Genomic DNA, 26,249 nt, shown 5'->3' on the forward strand with positions numbered 1-26,249 from the left:
GGTGGTGGGGGGTGGAAAGGGTGGACGGGCATTGGGAACTGAGGGGCTGTCGGATGCAAACTTGAGGAAGCCGACAAAGACACCTGCCGGAGAGAACGGGCTCTGCGTAAAGATGTATGCGTAAAAAGGTGCCCATGACGGAGAAAGAGGAATATAGGAACAACCAGTGGTTTTCGTTGCGAGGACCTTATGCGGCCGATAATCAAGCAGCTGAGAGCGGGTGCCCGGGTTGTTGATGTACGCACACACGCACGCACATGGATTTACAGCTCCAGTCTCAAGCTTGGCACGCAGCGGATCGATACCTCCTGCCCGGTCCCCTTCTTTTTGTTTTGGCGTCGGCTTTTTTTTTTTTAACAAGCGAGTGAAGCGTCCTGGGAATTATCATCGCTTCGTTTAGCTCACCCCCCCCCCCCCCCCCACACCCCTCTCCCGCCTCTCTCACCTGTCCATAACCCGTGCGCGCGTCTGTTGAAGTGTGTATATCCTCGTGCATATTTGTGTATGTGTGTGTGTATGTACGTGCATGCATGCGTGTGCTTGGTTTGTTGTCCGCCAGAGGGAGTGTAGGTTATATTGCTTGTGTATGCATTTGAGTGCTGTGCCAGATTGTAATTAGTAGTGGCTACGTGACGGTGAGTGATTGTGTCTGCTTATGGGCGTTTGTGTGTATGTGTAACGTTTGTGCATGTAGATACAGTATATAGTCAAGCCATTGTGCGTGTGTACTAGCTTAAGATGCCCAGCTTTTCTCTTGCACCACATCCCCTTCCTAGTACGTGTCCTTGTGTCGTTTGGCCACCTGTTTGACCTCCCGTCCATATTCAAGAGACCAACACCTCCAGCAGGATGAGTGAGCGCTCCGGTGCGAGCACTCTGGCAGCCATGACGCTGGAGGAGCCAGGGGCTGAACAGGCATCTCCCCGAGCCCCGGGCCCTCTCCGCTGTGGCCCCTGTGCTGTGTGGCCTCGCCAGCAGACATGGCTGTGTGCCGTTCCCCTGGTAATGGGCTTTGTGGGACTGGGACTCAGTCTCATGCTGCTGAAATGGATTGTGGTGGGATCTGTACAAGACTATGTCCCTACTGATCTGGTGGATCCTAAAGGTAGCATTGGACAGGACCCTATATTTCTCTCTAAACCCAGTGCCATGCCCAAGGGGCCCGACATTTCCACTGCCACCACTACTTCGACTGCCTCTACCACAACGATAGTGTCAACGACCACGCCACTAGCTGCGGATGGCACCGCCCCAGCGCCAAGAACTCGAATTGGGCCACCAGCAAACCACTCAGCCAACGGCAGCACTGCCAACGGGGATGGCAACCACGCACCACACCTTCACAATCGCGTTGGCACCCGAATTAGTGGCACTGTGGTCACCTCCTCCACCACCCGCGCCACCCGACTCCCCCCTCCGCCCAGCGGTAAGGAGGTCACCCCTCGCAGCACTGTTAGAAAAGGAAGCGCTAGCAATGGACATAATGGGGCTGGCAACTCGAAGCCGGGGCAGACGTCTGCTACCGTCGCCACCACGGCACCCACTGCATCTACCGCTACTGTGAAGACCACCGCCAAGGTGCAGCCGACCAGCTCCCAACCAGTACCACCGGTGAAGCCCACGTCACGCTGGGGTCACGGGCGCCAGGGCAAGGGCCCGGCAACACGCCCACACCACCGCTTCCGAACACGTGAGTTAACTTTACAGGATGGAGCTGCTGGTGTGGATGGTGGAGTGCGTCTGTGTTAGGTTATCGGTGGAGCTGGAGATGAGGGTCTCCAGAGAGCTCTTTTCTGGGCCTTTAGGGCTGTAATAATAGTCTGCCACTATAGCTACGAGTTATCACACAACTATATGCTTGGGTAGGAAATATGCTTGGATATGACTCATGATCTCCGAATATAAATGATTTCTCTTCATATCTACATGGAAAGTGGATACAGCAGCAGCTTAACATTAATCGTATTCATTAGCACAGGCAGATATCAGGGGATATTCTCAGTATTTTCACCCCTCTCGTCTTTATCTTTTACTTGTGCATTAATCCGATATGAATCTTACCACCGGAGGAGTTTTTTTTCACACACTCCTCTCCTTTAAGTACCATTAAAGGCACAGCTCCATCCAGTAGAATTCATTTTGTTTTGACGGCTAGACAAAGCTAGCTCGAATTTTGTTATTAGAAAAAACAAACAACAGGAGCAGGTGAGGTGTGGAAGTGAGAGAAAGGTTAGCTCTCACCTCCTGTCTAGAGGAATCAGATACAGCAAGGCCACACATCCCATTTAGATGAGAGGATACTGGGAGCAGAGTGTCGCAGGTACTGTTTTCACACTGCGGGGAGATACAGAGAGGGAGAGAGAGAAATGAGAACGGCTCAGTGGGAAAACTAGACACAGGATGAGAGCAAGGTTCTAGAAGCAAGGGGAAAAAGACGAACTTGGAAAAGGAGGAAAAGGAAGAAAAAGACTTTGAAATACAACACAAAGCTGAAGATGATGGCGAAGGACGGAAGAGAATGCGGGAGGCATAACAAAGCAGGGGAATGAAGAGTGGGAGCAGGGAGTAGAGAGAGATGGCAGATGGAACGGGCTAAGTGAGAGAAAGGCTTGAGGGAGATACAGGGTTTAAAGCAGGGGAGCTGTGAATTTTGCATATTTAGCATTGTGTAAAGAGGGAAGGCTTCCTGATTATTTATTCCACGAGGGACATGTTTTTTAACATCACAAGATATTTTTTTCCGACGTAGGCGGGGCAGGATGTGAGAGTAGTCATGACTGCTGACTGGATATGACTGTGAGAGATTTAGTTCCCCTCCAACTCGAGGTGCTCACTTTTTTTTCTATATATCAAATTTGGCTGGAACACGAGATTTCATTTGCCAGTTTTGATTTAACTCTGCCTTTTGGCCCGGGGTCATTTGAGCGTTACTTTGCGTTTTCACCTCAGCTTCCTGTCGTTGCAACAAGAAGAATCCAGTAACAAACAAGTGTGGGATCAACATGACCCGGCAAAAAAATATGAGTCAATGGATCCATCACGCGAGTGGATTACTTAATAATCAGTTTCCTGTTCTCTTTTTTCAGCAAAGTGCTCTAGAGGGCAATGACAAAACATTCATATGAAATCTGAAACCATTACCCCACATTTCTGGTGTGGGTTGTTTGCTTGGACGGCGGTTCCAGTCAATTCCATTCGTTTATCTGCTGGACGCGTCACTGCTATCGATTTGACGAGTAAACAGGGATCAAGTGACGTAATTTCCTTCCTTTTTACCTCAGGGCAAAAAATATTTCCAGTATAGCTGGGTGAGCATTGGATATTTAGCCACATATACTCTGTATATCCGGCTTTATTTCCCAACTGGCTGCGGTTAGCTTGAATTTGGCATTGAATTGATTTTAATGGTGACGGAAGTATAGCAATGGCCACAGAGAATCCTCAGACTCCTCCTGCAGCATAATCTCCAGAGTCAATTATGTCACTCCACAAAGAGCTGCCGAACGGCTGAGCGCTGCCAAACCGGGGCACCCCCCCTCGTGTGAACATCAGGAAGCATCTGTCTGTCCTGGGTACCCTGGAAGGACACAGCCTCCAACAGCTTAAGCATACTTAGTAAAAGTTTCCTCAGCTATTGAAAGCTTTAAGAATTTAAAAAAAGATAATATTGGGGTGCCTGATATTTTTGACCCGGGAAAGCTTCAACAGGCGTCTTCGCTAGGCTCACTGAATTTTTGAATCAATAGAGATGCTTCTTCACAAACCTCCAAGTTGGCAAGTAAAGATAAAATCTGTAATAAAATAGCTTGGACCCAGAACATAAGATGAACTAATGGAAGCTGTGAACTCTCAACCCCTTGTCCTGTTTTCCAATAGCATCACCATGGCAGCCTGCATTATGTGCCTGATTGATAAGCACTGGCAATAACAGATGAGGTCGGTGTCAGTGATAAAAACACTTCCTGCAAAAGAATCAAGATATTTGCAGGGAAATATTCTGTGGTTCTGCGCCTGTGGGTCACTTCTTGACAAAGATCATGTTTACTTGAAGTTGTAAATATGACCTTTGAAGAAATATGTGATTTAAAGGAAGAAAGATGGGTCTCAACCGTAAAGTGTAAAGATGGACGACATGAGAGTGAAGCCAAAGTACCTCCATCAGTATAGGTGATAAACCCTGCCTCCTCCATGTTAGTGGATGGGACACAGACCAATTATCCATAACGTTTTTGCTGCTATTAACATGATTGACAGCCGGGACTAACTTACAATTGGTCGAACTTCTGTATTGGCGGGCTCTGGATCTAAGTGTGCTGTTACCTCAACCTCAAGAAAATCATTGCTGATAGTATTCACCAGATGATTATTTTCAAACTGGTGCAGGACTGTTGTTTTAATGCCGTAACTCCACTGGTTTTGATAAACAGACAACTGCACTATCTATGTACCATCACTCCCAGGATTTGTAAAGGCTTTGTATGGAGTTAAGTCCAACAACAGTAACATTTTGAGCATATGGCGAAAAATTAATTCTTAGTTTTCACTGTGGACCTGCACCACTGACAGGCTATTCTACTCTGCTCCTCGTGTTGACACTGTTGATAGTGAGGCAATATTTTGCTCTGGATATTACTTGAATCCGCACCACCCCTGTCCCGGTAATATTTATTTACATGACCCTGGTGTACGGCGTTCATATCATCCTATATGCACGACACCAACGCAGGCTTTCATGAGGCTAACTCTGGATTTTGAGTGCAGCCTCTTCCGGAGCAGGGCCGCTTCGAGGCCGCTGTAATAGTATGTAGAGTTGAGAGTTTATGACACTCGGTAATGACACACAAGAAAACATCTGATGATGAAGGGGTCGATAAAACATGGCTTCAGGTGCGGTCCTGGGTTTCAGATAATCTCGACTGCGTATAGGAGGCAGTAACGTGATTTTCGCTCCCCTCTCCGCTCATCGCTATTGCTCCTGCACCCCCGGTGAAGACCTAAATGAATCTCTGTGTCCTGGAAGAAAGACAAGCTCTGTCCTTAGGGGATAATGACATATTTTACCTACTCCTTTTGTTTTTCTGTTTTCCCCCCTCGCTCCCCTCGCTCTCTCTCTCTTTCTCGCCATTTCCCCTTTTTTTTGGGGTCAGCTCTGGGAGTCATTGTATCCCTCCATCTATTTTTTGCTTTGCTTTTATGCTTTCTGCCTCCTTTTGATACGTTAGCGCCCCAGCTCACATTTATGCTCATAAATATGGGCAGATGCAGAAGATCTGGCACACAAACACAGGCGTGTAGCATGCGTGTGCCCACACTCATGAATCTATCATATGTTTGCTGCGTTTGAGGCTCTCGTGTATCCGGCTCTATTCTCTTCATGCAAACCCCATTGGCCCAGAAGTGGGGACATAGCAGGCGACTGGAGCAGTGCACAGTAAAATGCCTGTTGGGAAACCATGGGATGCTGTGTTGGCTCAGGTCCGCCTCTAAGACACACTGAAATCTCCCTCAGCAAAGCGTGCTTGTAATTCCCTGCACATCTCACCAGCCTGAGTCCAGACCTGTGAAATCGCCGGTCACATTCAAAGGTCTTTGTCGAGCCATTCGAGGGGGGGGGAGGGAATGGGGGGTGGTGCTCTAACGTCCACAGTTGGGAGAAACAACCGAGTCAGTTGTGTGCGTGGACTCATTTCGGGAGTGTCATCCAACAGAAGACGAGGAAAGTGACACTGCTATCAAGGCTGCTGTAAATCACCCGACTGAAACAACAGCTATTAAATCAGAGCAGCTGTGCACTAAAGGCATTAAAAGAGATGAAAAAGTGTTGTTGCTGCTCTCCCTGTGGGTTTAATTTATCATCTGGCTCCTTTTGGCACCTGAGGAAATGAGTCAGGAGGCTGCTGTGCTTATACTTAGCTCTACATCCCACCACTGGCTGTCCACAGCTTTTTCTTTATGGTTTACTGAATTCTCAAGAGCGTTATCACTTCTCTATCCTATAAAATGATTAAGCATAAACAAATTTGATAGCCTCGTGAACGACCGGCCGAGTTAAGCAGACTTTTTCTTCGCCACAGATTCTGCTGTTTCCAAAAAAGTGACATCGGCAGATGGATAAATAGTCGCTGTGATTGGTCGGAGCAGAATCACCTCCCTCCCAAACAGAAAACAGATTAACAATGTCATACTGAAAACTGGGGCGTTAACAAAATGGCATTTCGGTCTGAATAATGTGCTGGCACCGGACAGCTATGAATTCAAAAGAGTGGTCAGACATATTTTTTTCTCCCCAGACAGAAAATTACAGGAGACTGACACAGTCGTTGTCTCTGATGTCACATAAAAAAAGAACAGATGTTTTTTCACGTCACGCAGGCCGCTGTGTTTTGAGCCGACTATACATGAGGCCCGCACAAAGTACTTCTGTAGGACCAGTGGAGCGTGTAAGGGGGATTAAAAACAAAGATATAAATCCAGTTTGCCTCTCTCTCGCTCTCTCTCCAGGGAGGTCAGCCTCAGATTTGCCAGGCTGCCTCTAAGGCCCCTCTGTCTCTCCTGAGACATCCTCAGCTTGTTCGTTGTGGCTGGGCCAGGGTGTGCAGCTGCACCCATTTAAAATTACAGTATCTTCCTCGTCGGGAGGCAGAGCTCTCGGTCGTCGGATTCAGATCATATGGAGCTGAGAGCAACCAGGAGATATCATATTTAATTGCAGATCTACTCGACTCTTGTTGTTGTAACCCTCAGAACACCAGCATTGAGTTAACATCTTGACTAATACACCTCTTTTTCTTCTAATTGAATAATGCTTTGCTCCTGGGAATGACTTGATGACTCTGGTGGCCACTGTAAATCAATTGAGGAGGTTTTTCAAAATGATAATTAATGTGAAATGTTAGAAGTTATTCATATAACCATGGTAAAGGAGGCATTATTAAAAAACCATGCCTGCAGACATGCTTTGTGTTATTTTTCCCACCGTGCGCCCGTTGGCCTCCAGTCTTCTTCTTATCGTGTATGTATGCAATCTGAAAAAACTAAAAAGCCTCAGTTCTTCTCCTCCATTTAATCACACATTCTTTTTCTGGCATAGCTGAGATTCTTCAGACTGCAGCAGATGTGTGGATTTACTTCGCACATGCAAATTAACAAAACCGTGCAGAGTTCTGCAGCGATGACCCCGGACATCTTGCTCGCAGAGACACTTGACACTGATGGGCACCAATTACAAAGCAGAATACATCAGTGTGTTTTCACTCGGCCAAGCCTGCAGACAAATTATCCCAGAGTGACAGCCCGGCGAATGCTTGAAATTTTGTGGGAATTGATCCCGTGCCCTTTCCCTTGCTAGTGCCGTGCTCTACCCACTGAACCTCACACAATCGATAAGAAGGAGGGAGGGAGAGAGCCGCGAGTGCTCAGAGAGAGGGAGGGAGAGAGAGAGAGAGAGAGAGGGAAGGAGAGGGAGAGAGGGAGGATGGAAGTAGGGTGTGTTGAAAAAAAATGAATTTATGGGGGCAAAGACTGTCAAAAACCATAAGAGCATACGCCAGGAGTACGGATCCACCAATCTTCTCCTTCTATTATTATCTTACATTTTTATGCAGATTGCCCCCTAGGTATTATCCGAATTTGAATTTTTTAAGTATTTCACTTCAATCCTGTCACCACAATGTCTGCATGATGTATCCTATGCAGAACGGAATCAGCAGGCTATGTAAATCAGTGCGCTGCAATATATTATACATTTTTGGCTGCCATAAGTGTGTGTGTGTGTGTGTGGAAAGATAATTTTCACATAATTATGATGAAGAAAACAGGCATTTCAAAGACTGCTTCTATTTTTGTTGGCGGTGAACTTGTGTTTGTGTCCGAAAAAATGTATCAGTGACTTTTTTCATTATCGGGAAATCGTTTAATTTCCCATGCGGAAAAAAAAATGGCGACTATCTCTGATTGGATGTACGGTGCCCCCTTCGCCTCTGGGAAATGATTCCAGGCTTTGTTTGAATAAATAAATAACAGCTACATGATGAATCAAGGAAATAATGGCTGAAATAATCAAGAACGAGTGTGATGTTAGTTGGCAGCGGTTGCGGTAGCCTCTGCTGTTTGTCTCGTATTTATTATCAAACTGTGTAACACCGATGGGAGAATGCAAGCGAGAAAAAAATCGGGCAATGACAGGTTAACGTGCGAATTTGCCAAAAAAAATTTTGCTGCCAAAACCGCTGCCAAAACATGTCATGTCGGCTTCATCGTCCAGTAACACAAGGGATATATGATCCTTGACTTGTGCCTCTTAGGCAACACTTCCCCCCTGGATGTGAACACATCCCTCCTCCTTCTGTTAGATTGTCTGACCCTAACCGCAACCCCTTCCCCTAACCTTAACCTCTTTACGACCTAAAGCACACAGAGCTTGCTGGGGGGTGCTAAAAGGCCGCAGACCAAGTGCCTCCGGAGAGACTTTGCCTCAAGAAACTCAATTCTCTGGCTTCTGTTTCCCTGCACGTGTTGCTTGATACACGGCACCGAGCTACATCCGTGGCCCCTCGGCTTTGGAGCGGCCAACCTGAGGAGATCGCAGAGTCAGTGACTTCTTTTAAATCACTTTTTAAAACCCATTTTAATAGACTTATTATAGACTATCAGGCCTTTTTACTATTCTTTTTATTTTATTTATATTATTATTTTTATTGTCCATCTGCTGCTTTTATGTGATCAAGTTTGTGACATAGTTTTCGACCACCTCAGGGTTGATGTCTGGACCTCATGTCACGTTGCTTCCTGCTGATCGTCATATCTCTTCTATTTGTCTTTTGCTTTGCTGTCAAAATCTTTTCAAAGGTGCTATATACATAAAATGCATAATAATATTTGAATTTAATGAACACTCATTATTTACTAGTGTGCAATGCACGAGAGGAAAAAAAGTCCAAACAACTTCAGCTGCTGTTCTCAAGTATGAAACATGAGTCATTATCCAGCCAGCCCTGTCTAAAATTACAAAAGTGGTGTCAATTCCATTCCTTTTCATGTAATGTATGCACACCCAGGCCTACCACTGAGGCTAACATCGTGTCGTCGCTGTAACGGATATCCTGCAAAGTTTATCTCGTGCTTCGCGATGACATTGGCTCTGACTCTCCGGCAGCAGTCAGGGGACTCTCATATCGGCGGTGGAGAGGCCCGCCTGCTATAAGTAGTGACTGAGGCCATCTTAGGGCTTCTTAATGTCACAGTGTGATTTATGTAGACAAAATGTCCACCTGGAGGTGGCACAGAGAAGAAGAGGCTGGGGGGGGGGGGGGGTGTGCCGGCTGAAATATTAATGTATGGGAAGAGAAACGTGGAATGTGTGTTGCCGGAAGTGTGAATAATTGATGAAGCTTTCCTTTTTATGAAGTGCTTGAGATGTCCCGTGCTCGGTGGTCTAATGGCAGAAACATGGTCCAGGATTCTACTCCACAAAGGGACCAACAGTCAGAAGTGACCTTTCTTATTATTAGAAATCTGTGGCCACTCAACCTGTAAAATATTTGGATTCATATTCTGCTTTTTGTCCCTCCTGCTAATCCCTTGTCATAAATGTGCTCCCCCCCCAACAGAGTTAAAGCTTTCTGATGCTCCCACTGAGAAATAAAGGTGTTCTTGACCCGAGGATAGAAATAATCCTAATTGAAAGTAAACAGTGAGATCATGACTCCCCCACTTTATATCCTTTCAAATTGGAGGAAATGAAGAGTAGAGAACGATTTTAAATACTGGTTTTTATGGTGGAGGTGATGTGTGCGTGTCTGTGTGTGTGTGCGTGCGTGCGTGCGTGTGTGCTGGGGGAGTACTCACTACCTCGCTCATTTTAATCACATGCTGTCACGGCTACTTACCCACAAGTCGTCTTCCACCGTGCTTGTTTGTTGCTCAGCGGATGGGTTCTCGGTACTGGCCCGGTTCTAATCCAACAAAGAGCCCAGTCAGTCAGACAGTCAGTCAGTCAGTCAGTCAGTCAGTCATTCATTCGTGCAGCCATTCATTCATTTGTGTGCAGAGAACACAGTGACTCACAGACAGCTCGAGGGCCGCAGATACAGTGGCCGATGTGGCTGTGGTGGTGCAGAGAGGATTACAGTCCATCATATCTGATCTCAGACTGTTAGATCCCAATATTGAATTACGGACCCTGCGGGGTCTCTGGTTCCGTTTATCAATTTGCAAACGAATAATGTGGAGGGGAAGAGGATGGGGACGGTGTGTGTGTGTGTGTGTCTGTGTGTTTGTGTGTGTGTGTGTGCGGCTCTCAGGCAGGTTTTTTGGTGGAATGTGATGAATCTAATAACAGCCAATGTGATTGAGCAGGGGACAGCAAGTGGCAACGCAAGTACAGTGCCACGTGTGATTTAGGTATTGTGGCGCTTCAGTTGAATATATGATGCAATTTTTTTTGGGGGGGGGGGATTACAGCTGTGGTGGCTCCTTAAAGCCTCCATTAACCATCCTAAAAAACATTTATTGGCCACGAATGCTTAAGAGCAACATTTTAAAAGTAGCGTTAGGAGTTTAGTTAATATGAAATCACAATTTCCAGTTTTTTATACTGAAAGAAACAATTTCTACAAAAACAATTATCTCATTCTGTCTAAATACGAACCTCGCACTTATCTTGGCTCGACAATAAGCCTCCAGTAGTGAATTGCAGGTTAGAAATTGTCGCATCCCTTCCTCTAAACTTGTCTGGACCCGAACCCTCGATTATTTGCGACACAGAGAGATATTTAAACTCACGACTTCCAACCGATGTGTGCGCGGCATGTGGAACACGATTTCTCAGCCGCCCGGCTTCGCACATGGCATCTGGGTGCATGACGAGGCTGCAGGAGAAGTGTGGATTGCGGAGGTTGCAGCAGTTGGATTGATTCACTGCAATGTGTGGCCTGCTGCCACCCCCAGTGACGGGAACTGTGCCATGGTGCCCTGGATGAGATGGAGAGGCTCGTTGCGCTGCGTGGAGATGGAGGTGGAGATGGAGGTCACCTCCGTCTCTCTCTCCCACTGTTATTCATGCTTCTATACTTAGGTTCTCCTTTTTTTTGTTCTCATCTTCCTGTTCTCTATTTTGAGGCTCCCTCTTGCCTCCCTCTTGGCTCTCAGCTCCTCATCACAGTGTTTCTTCATTCACCAGCGGATGAAGAGCACCTCCAGTGAGAGCTCTTATCTTAGAAGTGTACCGGAAGAGATTCAGCCATCGTTCATCATTCATATAAATATGACACTAGAAAAAGATATGTTAAAATGATCTGATAACTATTGTACTTTTTTACTGTAGACCTATACTTCTATTGGTGACGTTGAAAGTACAACTTCATCCCAAAGCATTCGCTGAAGTGCCTCTGCCTGGAGATTCAAAAATGGCCTCTTTCCCATGGAGTTTCGTGAAGGCCAGCACCACAGTTGTCCTGAGCCGGTGCTTACAAAGCCAGATCTGAAGGAACCGTGTCTGAGGAGCATGGTGATACCGAGCCGTTCAAACCGCTGGCACAGGAGACTGGCACATGTGGCCGGTTCAAACAGTGTGTGTGTATGTGTGTGTGTGTGTGAGATGATCCGGGGCTGAACCAGCTCTGTCTGAGAACACCAAGGATGAGGGGCGCCCTCTCTGAATCCAGGTTCAGTGTCGGCAAACACATGAACATGAACACAGCTTCTCAGATTCCCAGTCACGAGCGGTCACTGGTGACGAGGGGCCGCCCACCTTTAATCAGAGTTTACTTTTTCAAATATATATAAATATCATGCATAGAGACGTCTCAATAGGTCGACTCTATGTCAGCATTGATCCAACCAAGATCCAAGAACGATTGAAACCATAGATTTGTATAATTTGGCTTGCAGCTCAAAAAGCACATGAAAGTGTTCAGTGTCTTTTTAAGTTCTGGTTCTACTTGAAGTCGTATACTGAATTTACATAGAGGACGTTTTATGTAAAGGAAACTGTTTCGTGCTCCTCTCACCTTAAACGTCTGTATCTTCAACATCAGACGAGAGCCTGTCGTAGCAGCTGCAACGTGACGGGCTATTTTAACGCAGCACGCCGTGTTTTGTGAAGAACTCTGGCTCCATGTATCATTAGAACCAAACATTAAAGTGCTTTTGAATGTACATAAAGCTTTAAGTGGCTGAGGTTCAGCCAACATGGCGGCCTCCAGTGCTCTGCTTTCTGTTTGTCCACCATCGGTTGGAATCCTCCTCTGTGGATTCGTCAGATCTCGGGAACCAGGAGAGGCAAAAATTGGAGATGCAAAACTCTGCTCCCAAACTGTAGAATTATCTCCCACAGGGATTTTCATGGAGGCAGCTTCAGTGAGGCTATTTCTGTCAGCTTTTATCTCATCTTTTTACTCTCAGTTTATTTCTGTTGTGGTCCCTCTTTTCAGTATCACATGACTTTTAGCCATGCTTGACTGCTGCACCTTTTACCCCTGGGGCAGTTTGCTCACTAACTGTATTGTTAGAAATCAACATTTGTCTATAGATTTCGTCCGGCGTCATAGACTGAGCACCATCTTGCTCGGGTTTTTTTAAAGTGTCAGATTATTCGATAGACTGGAAGATGGACTGTCGGTGGCCCAGGTTGGACCCGATCATGGCATTGATGAATAGTGCGGAGGGAGAGGGAGGCTCCACTTCGGTCGTCCCGTGTGGCTGTCCTGGGGGCGTGCACAGCTTGTCTCATGTGGTAATCCATGCATGGTAAAACCTTAGCCATGAGGATAATGTCAACTCACTCCCGAAGATAACAAGACAAAAGCCCTTGCCTAGCGCTCACTCCACAGTGTGTTTCATATTCCCCTAATCTGCCATCTTACATTGGTCTGTTCTACGGATTTGTTGGCCAAGCTTGCCGATTAACAAACACACACACACACAGACACTCACACACAAAAACACACAAACTGGACTATGCAGCTTTGCCAGTTGCTTTTAAAAGATGGCGGACAGGAATGACATTCATTACACTTCACTATATTAAGCGCCCCCCTCCCTGCTGGTTGTTTGAAGGCTACATAGGAACAGTTCATAATCAGCGGCGCTACAGCTGTTGTTGTACAGTGCATCGTCACTCGGGGACAATCAATGCAGAGTAAACACATTTATCAGCCGTCGTGTTTACCATCAATAGATATTGTTTTGGCCTTGGATTTAAGTGTACCAGATGTTTTTATTAATTCATGGAAATCAGGGATCACTCAAGGCAAGTTGATTGAGCCCCAGTAAACAGGGTGTGATTGAAAGTAGCCTGCTGAGGTTCTCAGTGGTGAGTGGGACGAGGAGCCTGATGGGAGGAGTTTGCTCTTCAGATAGATTCACCTCATCTGGCCGGGTTGTGATATTGAGCCAATCTCCCTTTCCCTGAAGTATTTTTCTAACCATTGACCTCTAAGGCTTTTGTGTGACATACGATCCTGTCGTCACCTATGCTTGACACTGATTGGCTCGTGGATGGTTGTGTATGTCCCAAATCATTAGAGATGATCTGAACCATGGTTTGTTTGATAAAGACAGAGATCAGCTCTTTTGACAAAACCCACGAACCAATTTTGGCCAATTGGTCCGTATCATGGCCCGGGGCAACATATACACCTTTGACTTTGGTTCAGATAAACTGATGAGTCAGAAGTTCCGAACTATTATTTTAGCCTTATATATTGTTTTTATTAACTCATGGATATCATGGATAACCTGTAGCAAGTTGATTGAGCTACCTTAAGTGGACTGGTACCGGCAATTGCCTGCTTTGGTTTCAAGTTAAATGCAGCAACAACTTAGTTTAAATATCTTTGTGTAAAAGTGTGTAACTTGTTGGTGTGTGTCTTTGTGAGTGTGAGTGTGTTTGTTTGAGATTCTGTTGCTCTTAAGCCGCACGGTGTGAGGAACAAAATATCACAAAAAGACATTCGGCAGTCCATGCTCAAAGTGGCCGAAGGTTTGAGACTAGACTGTAAGAGCATCCATCCCATTCACACCCAACCCATCAGACAACGCAGTGAATTATATATTGAAAGTCCCCCCCACCCCCACATCCGAACATCCAGGCTGAGACGTCTTTACTCGCTGTCTCTCTCTTCCATCTAATGTGCCGCATTGAATCATTGATAGGACATCCACAACAACAGTGCTCCTGCCTATGAAACACCTGTCACAGACGGCCTGAAAGAAATATAACTAGAACGAGGCGCGGAATCTGTTTTGATCTTTTGAAGAGTGAGGATGCGGCAGAATGATGCATTTTGGGGCTTGTAGGCAAATGGGTTATACTGTCGACTGCCGTGCCTGATATGACACTTTTAAAAAGAAGATATATTTCAGCACTGGCGGCTGAGTCACAGATTGGAGTTGAGTTGTTGTCCCCAAAAAAAGTGGCTGCATGAATTGTCATCATCATATTTTCACAGAAGAACTCCAATATATGAGTGACACACTCCTGTGGGGGCGTTTTGTACTTCCGTATGTCTCGTCTTCTCCAGTGTGTCAATATACTCACAGAGGAAATGGAAACACCCAACCCTGTGTGTATTTTTCCAGGACGGCTGTTAATGGAATGGAACGACTCGGTGCAACTGAGACGCCGCCGTTGTAGGCACTAACACGCGCTCCTCACTCAGTCATCAAGTATACTCTTTGAACTCAGCTGGAGTCGGGGATGCTTCGGGGATATGATGGAATATTTTATTGCAGTTGTGGGAAAGCGATTGGTTGGGTTGCCTCAGTCCGACGGGTTTCACCCTTCCCGTTTGTAGTAGCTTTTAAAACCTTAAAATCCTCGAGCCAAGGTACCCAAGTGACTATTTTGTATGTTGTTACTCCTAAACCGTCTGTTTTACAAAAGGATTGTGCTCCCTCCGAGTCTGTTGTGTGTGCGCGTCGGCATTTGCGAGCGTGTGTTTGTGTGTGTGTGAGTGTGTGTGCAGAGGCCTGGGAGGGAGAGAGGGTTAGTGAAGATGAGGCTGACGGCCCAGCCCCTGAAAGAGTCTGTGGCATTACAGAGAATAATGAAGATTAAGCTGAGATTGGGTAGTTGGAAGATTGGAGGGTCAGTGTGTAAGATCAATGCGTGGAGCGAAGTTAAGATGGATGAAGGTGAGGGCAGAGAGATTTCCTGTGGAACCCTCTTAATTAAAAGAAGCCACATATTCTCTTGAGTGGCCGCGTCACGCCGCGATCAGATAAGAAAATATAACGCCAGGCATAATTCAGGGTTTTCTCCTCGGCTGAGGGGGTTCGTGATTTGCCAGGCCGCAGATCACAAACCTAATTCTGTGGGATTACATGTACAGTGTTGACGACAAACTGTTACTTTATTCTACACAGAATATGTAATAATAAACAGGCCTGGGCTTTTGTTTTGGGTCATGTCCAGGGCAAGGCTGGGCATAAGTCAGAAAATAGACACGCACTTGTTCATTGGTAATCCAAAACAGCGTGCGTGTGCGTGTGTGTGTGTGCGTGTGTGCGTGCGTGTGTGTGTGTGTGTGTGTGTGTGTGTGTGTGTGTGTGTGTGTGTGTGTGTGTGTGTGTGTGTGTGTGTGTGTGTGTGTGTGTGTGTGTGTGTGTGTGTGTGTGTGTGTGTGTGTGTGTGTGTGTGTGTGTGTGTGTGTGTGTGTGTGTGTGTGTGTGTGTGTGTGTGCGTGCAGAGACAAGAGAGAGAGGAGATGTAGCTTGGCCAGATGGGTCCAGCTGTGGATCTGGTGGCCTAGATAAAAGGCGAGATGGGTGCCACCACCTTCATCAGGTGCCAGCAGAACAGTTAGAGGAGGTGTTAAAGCTCGAAGGCTTTTTCGGGTCCATAGATCCATGTGAGAGAGAGAGAGAGAGAGAGAGCGCCTCCTTCATAATGAAGAATGGTTTAAAATTATCTGGTGTCCTTATTACCATCAGATTCATATCACTGTTAACGGTGTAATGTATTGATCGGGAACCTATATTCATCTTCTCAACTTGGGTAAAAAAGTGATTGTTCTTATTATTATTTCTTTGAGTGATGAATTCATTCTGTCCAAAAAACATGGATTTTACATTTTCCCAGAAGCTAAGAAGGGGTCCAAAAATCCTCTATATTATTCTGAGTAATGTTTAGGCTGCAATTAAGTTTTTGTCATTATCAATTATCCTGCAGATTTGTAACTGCTTAGTCTTTTTAAAGGGTGCCAAGCCCACAGGGATGTTCAAAATGTCCTGTCGGCAGCAATGCATCGCAACAGGGTCGGATCTAGTAATCTAGTAATCTAGTTAATATGATAATTTATTAACAGTTTTTGATTTATAAGCTTTTTCAAAGTACTGATTATACTTTGCTCAAAGCTGAAGAGCAAAAAACAGTAAACATGGGATGACTTAATCGTGCACCCTGCTGACTCAGCAATTGTCCATGAATTTCAGACATATAATTGGCCCATCTGTTTAATCGTGGCCCCCTTTATGGCCCCTGATCTATGAAAGTCCGAGACCCGCCACTGCAGCAGAAGAACCTGAGATCAGAGACTGTGTAAGGGACTGAAACTATCAATCGCCTGAATAGCTTTTGGTGCTCAATCAATTAATACCAGCTCCAGATCATTTAAAGCAGATTAAATCCTTGATAAATTACCATAAATCATAAATATTCTTCTTAATATACTTTTGAATCTAAAGGAATAAATGTTGCAGTGTCTGTGGCCCTAAGCAGCCATTTCAGGAAACCTCAGCACGGAGCCCGACTCCAACACTTCAATGGTCTTTGTGAAAGGAGAGACTCTGAGGAGGAGGAGGAGGAGGAAGAGGAAGAGGAAGAGGAAGAGGAGGAGGAGGAGGAGGAGGAGGAGGAGGAGGAGGAGGTGAGGTAGCCGGTCTCTGTCCTTTTTTCCAGGGAACTCTAGGACAGCCAGAGCCTTCACCAGCACTCCAGGGAGAAGGAAGACAGATTAATGCAGAGGCTTTAATATTTCAGATGAAAACGTATTACTGCTCTCTTGCTCTTTCTTTCTCTCCCCGGCTCAGAGACGAGGGGCCTGAGTTTTACTCGCTCTCCCCTCTTAAGTCCTTTCTCCCTGTCTAGAAGCAAGAGTGTGTTTTTCTGTGGGGTAGGTCCCCCCCCCTGTCCAAAGCCTCTCTGTCTACTCATTGTGACAGGAAGTGGGGGATCAGTCAGACACAACTCTAAATGAATAGTGGTGTGTGTCTGTCCGTCTGTGAGCTGGCACACTCGCACTGAGAGCTCTTGACCTTGCAGCCGACCCTTTGCTCTCGCTCTTCGGCGGCGAGTTGAACCAACAGTGTGCGTCACCTTGGATGAGACGCGGTGGACTCTGGACGTGTCCGCTCACGTCTCTGCCTCGTAAACCTCTTGGAGAGACGCCCACGTCCTGTTGTGTGTCATCGCACAGACGGCCGCCATCTTCAAGCGTCAGAAAAATCCATTCTGATCCCATTTTTCCAGGGATCCAGGATTAAGAACGTTTTGTATGTTACAGAATGCATAGGTTTCCAACTTGTCTGCTGGCGAGTAAATCCGCCCTAAGGAGATTAGAACAGACTGTGCTCCCCACACATGTGTGCGATGAGGCCAAAGGAAGGAGCTCCATGGACGTAGGCGTACAGCTTGCGTCATAGGGCGCCTCCTCTGGGACCCATGGGCCGTGCATCAAGCTTTTAGAGCGATGGGAAAAATCTATAGCATCTTATTGCCTTTATTTAATGACAGTGATGTTTATAGATACTCACAGATGTTTTTCTAATGCGGCAGTCCATTACGGTTTTGTGAAAAGAAAGACTGATGCATGGGGGTATTAAATGAACTGGATATTTTCCAAGTAGAGGGTGAATTAAAGGCCGTTTCTCTTTCAGAGGAGTCAGCATCTAAAGACACATGCAGCGGCCAAAACCAAGGAAATTCGGGCAAATCTGGCTGCAATTAATCTGTTAAACGAGTATTCCCTCATTTACTCAATGTAAAAAAGGGCACAAATAATTACAAAATGCCAAACCAGTTTCCAAAGTCCACGGAGACGTCTTAAAATGTCTTCTTTGGTTTGATGCACGGTCCAAAATCGATGATATAACGATTACAAGGTTATAAACAAAAAACAAAGAGAACATTTTGATATTAAGAAGCTGGGATGAGTGAATATTGGGCAGTATTGCTTGTCCTAAATATCATTCAACCATCAAAGTAGTAATGTTATGTTAATCCACTAATTGATTAAATTACTCTGTTGTGGTCTTGTTGGAAATTTAATTGTGGTTATGGAAATGGAAGAAAAGCCAATATTAATTGTGGGTCTGTGACAGGAAATGAGTTCCTGCACACAAGTGCAAACAACAGGTATCTTTTTTAATTTAACAATCAATGCAGCAAATAATGACGATTCAAATCACAATAAGATATTTGTAATAGTTCATAAGGGAAATAGACTTGTGACCTGCAATTCCCCCCGTGGCCACTGGGACGAAGTCGATAATGTTCCTGGAGGCTCTGATTAATGTTGTGCTGTTCCTAAAGAACAAGTTGACACGACTCACTGACACACAGGCTGGAGCTCACATCGTCTTATCTGAAGTGGGACCACAGCTAACCATCCGTCCTGCTACTGCTGGTGCCGGTCAGGGTCACCCTGACAACATGGCAGCCCTGACGTGCAGTCCCTCAGTGAGTTTGCAGGCGGGGGGGGGGGGGGGGGGGGGTTTGCACAGCCTCTGGTCCTGCTGGGAAATGTATTCCCTGCAGTGTACCCAGGGTCAGTCCCTCGGCCTCCCGCCCCAGTTAGCGTCTCTGTGTGGCCCAGTACAACCCTCCAGAGGGAGGCCGTGCAGTTCCCCGGCCCGACTCCTGCAGAGCTCTCCTCTCAATCAGGAGCTGGTGCTGGCAGGTTTATTCTGTGTCTTCCTCCTCGTGGTTTTTCAGTTGATGCATACTATTTAAGATGTCATTCTCCATCTACCTCCACCCTCAGGGCCTGGGGCTTTATGTCAGAGAATGATTTCCTCCTCCTCCTCCGCACCTCCGGAGCTGCACGTCACATGCACAGCAGCTCTCATTTGCCCACCTAGGACACAGCAAGACACATGCTCACGCTCCCTCTCACACATGCATTTAGCAAAAACAGGTTTTCTCTCTGCTGTTTTTTGTCTCCCTCAATCACTCCAATTCTCTCTCTCTCTCTCTCTCAAACACATGCACACACACACACACACACCTTTCCAGTTCATCCCTCCGGAGGCCTCCTGCCTCTCTCCGAGCCAAACAGTGTGCTAACGTGCTGACGTGTTTGACACACGCCCTCGTTTCCCCCATTTCTTCTCGCTCTCCCTCTTCCTCCAGCTTATCACTTCTTTCACAGCTCCCTCCCTCCTCTACAGACTCACGTGCTCAGAGACTCATGCAACCACATCGGCTCGCACGTTGAATCCTTATGCAATTTCCCATAATTAAACGTTTGCAGCGACTATTGTAGGAAATGAGCATCATTTTTTGTCCCAGCAGGTAGAGCCTGTGATCAAGGTGCGATCGTAACTGACAGGGAATTCATTGAAATCCAGATTTATGGCGCCTGTAAAGTGAGCTCCGATTTGTAAGCAGATACTGGATGCTGTTTGGACGCTCAGCTATCAGGCACTTTGTCTTCATGGTGTTCTCAATGTGAAGGCAGTAAAACATCGATGTTCATTCAAAGTGTTTTCTTCGATACAGACACACACACACACAAACACACACAGACAGACACACTTTATTTATTGTGAATCACCTCTGTGGTATCTATTTATCGAGACAGTTAAAATCCAGTTTAATCTAAAGCTTTGGGAGTTACATTAATACGCATTAACATTTTGACAAATGACTCGAGCCTCGACTGCAATTTATTATTTTGTGAAGAAAAGACAAATTTGCTCTCTGCTCTCTGTGTGTGTGTGTGTCTCTGCCCCCCCCCCATAGGTGTGGCCACAGTCGACTGGCAAAGTGCACACATAAAAGATAATGGGAAACGATTAGTTGATTAATTGATTTACACAGAATTAATCACGAACTATGTCATTAGCCAGTTAACGGTTTATATTATAACCAATTCTTCAGTCCCGGCTTCTATTGGTTGAACAAAATGAGCAATTATGAAAATGACATGTTTCCAGAACCTTCTGCGCTGGACAGTAAGTCATCGGCCAGTTAATCGGAAAAATAATAAAAAAAGATTGTTCATTGCAGCTGTACATTGATCATAGAAATCATTGTTCACATTTTCTAACCAAGAATAAATATCACAAGGAAGTCGAGCTAGAGAAGCGAGTTTGAAGGACAAAATCTGTCATCTGTATCTAATTAAACATTTCTCTGATCTGATACTGGACGATATCCTCTGTCAGTAAATCCCTGTTCATACAAACACATTTATATTCAAGCACTTCACTAATGAAAACAATCAAACGTGGAAATAGGAGTCAAATACTGAAAAATGTTAATGACAGGAAGAAAGGGCGTCTGCATTTGTTTGTCGATCAGGAAAGAACCTAGGGGACAGATCCAGGAATATCATTTTTGGGATGTTTTTCCACATTCATTGGATCCCTATAAAAATCTGTCTCCAGTGAATTTAAAAGTGGTTTCAGGTCGGTCCGTGATTGCCCTTCTAGTAATGATAAGTCACTGGTGGTGTCTAGGTCTTGCCACCATTCTTCTTTTAGTCTATAGAGTCTCTATAAGTGTTGTTGTGCCGCTTGCCGGGGTCTTTCTGGGTGGACGGTTCCATCTTTAACGCTGCTGCCACGGCTGCTCCCTCCCTGACACCGAATCACTGCCCCACCGTCTTATCTCGCCCTCGTCTCAGAAAAGAGAGTCGGTGTGTCCAGTCGAGGAGCCGTAACGCAGGGGGGGGCTACGGCGCCGGGGCTTTTTAGAGGTCGGCACGAGTCAGCAGAAGACAGGGCGCAACAGGAACACGATGTTGAGCGGCAGAGACACACGGCGGGCAGCTGGCCGGGCGAGGAGGGGAGGGGAGGGAGGGAGGGAGGCGAGCAAAAGAGAGAGAGGGAGAGAGAGGGGAGGGAAAACCTGGAGGGTGGAGGGATGGAGGACACAATGGGGGAACGGAGCAGCGAGAGTATCATTCTCAGTTACAGTGTTTCACATGGTGGAGCCCCTCTTTAAAAGGCCAATTACTCTGTAACAGTGCTGGACTGACTGGGTGATTTCTCACTGTGCTGAGTGGAATGGTGGAGCAGGAGTGGAGTCAGTCCAGTGGAGAGAGCCAATCACCATCGCACTGGAGTGAAGGGAGTCCGGGGACACACACTCACACACACACACACGTACTGTACAGGAGTGTGTGTGTTCCTGAACAGTTTGCGTGTTTATAATTCGCACCGCACTCCAATGGTTTCATTATTGAATGTGACCGTCAGGCACCCCGAGTGTTCTTCAGTCGTGTGTGTGTGCTGTTACACGCGTGTGAATGAAGTGCCCCCCCCCCCCCCCCCCCCATCACGTGCAACACAGCAGAGCGCGAATAGACACTGAATTCACATCTATGATCTGTATTAATCGGATCTAATTTAGCGTTAACTTAATATTTCAAACCACCTGCATGCCTTGACGGCCAACTTAAGTTGTGGTTCCCTGTCATCTCTCCCTCACAGGATGCCCCTCGCCTGTACTTACACCAAAACCCTTTTTATTCCTCTTTGTACCTTTCATTTATTTATTTGCGTTTCCGTCCTTCTTCTCTTCCCCTGCTGCCATGCCGCTCCAGCACTGTGGTACCCTTGGTTTTGCAAAGACAACATTCAACGCTGATTAGTTACTTTTAATTTAGCCGATGTCAGGATTTAAGCTCGTTTCTGGGCCGTTCACTTTTATTTGGATAAGAACGCACCGACAGTATAAACGAACAATACACAGTGGTAACCCATCCTGACAGTGGGAAGATTAAAGCCACATGTCAGCTGAAACCTGTCCACTGCTGCACTAATTGAAAGAGAACCTTGGGTGTGATTGGCTGTCCTACGCGTGGATCTGGAATCAGATGCTCTAGATGTGAATGATTGAGTTGGTATAGACAGATTCAGATGACATCATTATTAACTTAAAAAGTATAAATTAATGAGTGAATCCCATAATGTCTTTCCATGTACATACTATAATAATCTAAGAGTGACAAATTCCCTTAAGGCATTGAAAACACTCAAATGTTCTGAATTATGAACATTGAAAACTCTAATGATTAATTTATTTGTCTATTGTATTTGGATCTTCATCCCCTGCTACTATTGTAACACACAGAGGGCAAGTTACTACAACAAATCCTTAAACTTATATGTATTAAAGGTAAATACAATTACATATGTTTCTTTAGTACGTTTGATTTGATTAAAATGTTTTTTAATCAAGTCTTGTACCTTATACAAAGAAAGTAATGGAAATACAGAGCAGATATACATGCAGAACGTATAAATAATATAAGAAAATATATATAATATATATATACTACTAAATATTAAAACCCTCTTTATTCATTAATTTACAAAAAAGTTGACTTTCATCACAAAGACCTGCTGACTGGTTTCTTCTCAGTATATTTCAATGATCAGCACTTTTTCACACCTTGGAGGAGGAATGATGGAATACATCATGAATCAGCGCCGAACCCTCACCTCCACTCACACCCTCGATTCAACTCAGCAGTTTGAGGCTGTCACTCAACTCTCAAGCAACTTGGAATCAAAAGAATGTGGCGCATCACAGGAGACCTGAGAATAAGCTCAGGCTCAGCCAATCAGGGGAGGGCTGCTGGAACTAATCTATTACCTGACGGACTCACTTCCAGTAGCTTCTGGTCACCAGGAACAATATCAGGCTCTTTAGAGATAACTCTGTTTACAGGTAAACAGGAAGAGGCTGCAGCTCAAGTGCAAGGAGATAAATAACACATGCTGTTCCCTTTCTGACTTTTCTAACCGGAGAGATTTTCAAACCGTCTGAGTCGGATCTAATTTGTAGCCGGAAAATAAAAAGGTCATGCTCACAATAAGCCAGACACAGAATTCCCTGACCTCCCAGCCCGACTACAGCGGCTCCTCCTCCGTGGCTCCCTTTTAAAAGCCGACTTCCCACAAGCTAATGGTCACGTATGAATGTTTAAACACATATGGATGGGATCAAAGATTCTTAGATGTGCGTGACAGCAACCCATTCCACCCCTGGTGGCCTTTCCTGGCCCCAACTAAAGATCCTTGAGTGAAGTCATGCTGAAAGAACCAGATGACACTGTGGCTGCTGCATGAGTGCTGTGTGCGTGTGCGTGTGTGTGTGCGTGTGTGTGCTCACAAGGGGAGTGCAGAGAAGGGTATGATGGAGGTGGAGGAAAAGCTGTCTTCACGCCCGACCACCAGCCAAGATTGTGATTTAAAATGATACAAATGCATTGCGTGTTGGAGAGATACAGCGGCTCGGCTCCTAGTCCCAGATTTAGAGAGGCTGGGGCTGCCAAAATGGACTCCTCCCAAAACATCCAGGCTTCTGCAAATATTGGAGGAGGGCAGAATCCTTGGATGAGGTGGGCGATGTGCACATACACGTCCTTACCCTAATGGCTATTCACGATTTTTGACTTATCTTTGCTAATGCACAAATATGTCCTTCTACTAATAAATCAATTCCCCGCGCATCCCGTTTCTATCACTCTGTTTTCCATTTTATCGATCAGGCAAATGGAATGCTGGCCAGTGCTGCCTTTGCATGTGTGCCTGGTGTGTGACCTTGTACACTGAGTAAACACGCGTGTGCATATGTTATTGGGATGCGCAAGGGCACGGGAGGGGTTTGTTTTAAATTGATGTTGCTGCCTTTCACCCGTCTGACGAGTTGACAGGACTTTTTAGTGCACCGGCATAACAGCACAGGCACTGGGGAGAAAACGCTGCAGACAACAGACAGAAGCATAAGACAGGAAGAACCAGGAGGAGTCACATGTCGAGTTTATAAAAAGGAAAAAACTGAAAAGCGTTCAAATTAACTGACAGTTGTCTCCCAGAACGTGGGAGATTGGGATGTGATGAGTCTCGAAATAAACTTGTTTTCTCACCCGAGGTGAGTGAAACCAACAACCCCTGCTTGTTGCCTTAGGAACAGGTTTAGTACATTAAATTCTGAAAGCAAAGTTCAATTTATAATTTATAGGCAATGACATTTACGATATAAACTTCATTTATTTATTTATTTTTCTCAATTATCTTGCACATTATTATTATTTTTGCATTTCCTGGGAAGTGAACGGTAACAAATATCAAAATCTCCAAGTTTGAAATGTTTATTTATTGTTTCTCTATTATTAAAATGAGCAATTTTCCAGCAAAATAAAAACAGTGATGATATCTTTTCTGGAAACCAGCCGTTATCTGGACATGTCTCGTGATTAGGATTTGCAGAGTGAAAACGATGAATAAGGCTGACGTGCAGACACCAAGTTTTTGGAGTTTATAGCTGTAGATGTGAAGTAAAAAGGTTAAAAATAAGAGTCTTATGTTTGTGTAACAATGTGAAATTTGGTGCAGCAAACTAAAAATTGCCAAAACACATCAGTGCGGTGGGGCCGACTGGATCTCACAAGTCAGGTCAAGCCGCTTTACTGCATCACGTACATGTCCTTACTGCCGAGCCCGGGGCAGGGAGGTAGAAAAATCTGCTTTGCACCTATTTCTCCTGTTTCTGCCACTTTCCCGCGAGTCAATAATATTCCCATCTCTCGACGTTAAGGCAAAACGAATGATGTCGATCGGAGCAGTGAGTCAGGGCCGCCCTGGCTGGGGCCTCTTTTAAAATTTAATCTCTCCAGATCGGGGCGTCACTTTTTCTTCGCCGGCGCCTTGTAAACAAAGACTGGTTGCATATTGTCTTATCAAGGATTAGATTCACCTGTAATGGGGCCCCGCTCGGAGTGAGTTAACTGTTAAATTGCTCTTTAGCGAGGGGGATGCCACCTGATACGCCTGGGCCAGCCGTGCGGGGACCGCGGTGATGAATCTCTAACAAGATGGGAAAACAAAAGAGCAACGAGCTGCGGGGGAATCAAAAACCTCTCCTGGTCCTCGAGGCTGTTTGGCAACACTCGCAGCAGAGTCGTTTCGGTGGCAGAGGAGATGAGCAGGAGCGTAATTATCTCTGTCCACTAAACCGCTCGCTGGCTCGCCACGTCGACAGTGGACTGTGGGGTTGGGTGAGGAAGTGGTGACCACATTAGCTCCATTCATTGGTGCATTCGGGGGGCAGTTTCAGAACGATGTAGAGTGGCGGCCATTAGGGTTGTGGCGTGGCGACGGTAATAGCCCGGCGATTGCAGCAGGTGCTTACAGGGGCTATGAGCCCATTCAGGCCTCATCATTACAGAGCAGTTAAGAACCGAAAGAGGATTCACTTAAATCTGAATGCAAGGCAATTTAACACATGCATGCTTCATGCGTTGTTGTCGGGCAGCGTTTGCTTCCCCTGATTCTGTGGCTCCTATTGATCTGCACTGCTACTAACATCGAACCACTTGCTAATGTTCCTCCGCGGCCACGACGGAATTAAAACCTCAACGCTCACGTGAAAAAGCCATCATCTTTTCTTTCTCTTTGCATTGTCAGTGTCTTAAATCGTTTTTTTTTTTTTATTTCAGTCTGTTGAGTTCCTTTGAACGCTTGTGCCGGCCCATTCCTGAGGGTCTGAAATCACAGGGAGCCCTTTGTATTCACCTGCTCTGAGCTGCCCATTCGGATGGGATTAATATTCCAGCGGGATGTCGGTGATAAAATATGAGGCATGCTCCTCCGCGACAAGACTTCGGGAAGAGACAACGCAAGGGAACCTAGAAACCAGGTGGACAACATGTGACATTTTCTGTAAAACGTGCAGGATATCCACGTTTCTCATTAACTATCTAGATTGCGGCATCTTGTTATATTCCAATCTGTCATGCCACAGTTTCATAGGGAATCAATATTTTGGCATAATAACATTATAGAACGCGGTGGGCTTTTTTTTCTTCCCAAAGTTGTTACCATCCACGCAGAGTGCTTGTGCTCTAACGCTACAACCGTAGATTAAATACATGTAAATGCTGCAATACACTCCTATGCACCTTTAAGTAGCCCTCATAGAATATGGGAAATAGAACAGACAGCGGTAAAAGTTTCTGGATTATTCCCCAACTGCTCTTGAATTAAGGAGCTGAAAGGTAGCAAGGATTGCATCA

The 26,249-nt window shown here is 45.7% G+C and overlaps 1 protein-coding gene across 2 annotated transcripts in view; it reads left to right on the top strand.

Moving 5' to 3' along the window:
- The first annotated feature begins 450 nt into the window (after positions 1-450).
- Positions 451-26,249, top strand: part of nrg3b (neuregulin 3b) — a 175,626-nt gene continuing 149,827 nt past the window's right edge. For both annotated transcript variants that reach the window (XM_062413693.1, XM_062413694.1), the window contains exon 1: positions 451-1,690. In XM_062413693.1, coding sequence (XP_062269677.1) covers positions 850-1,690 — 841 coding nt within the window. In that variant the 5' untranslated portion in view covers positions 451-849. The remainder of the gene's footprint in view (positions 1,691-26,249) is intronic.

Source organism: Platichthys flesus, chromosome 20 (genome assembly GCF_949316205.1).
Source record: "Platichthys flesus chromosome 20, fPlaFle2.1, whole genome shotgun sequence".
NCBI lineage: Eukaryota > Metazoa > Chordata > Actinopteri > Pleuronectiformes > Pleuronectidae > Platichthys > Platichthys flesus.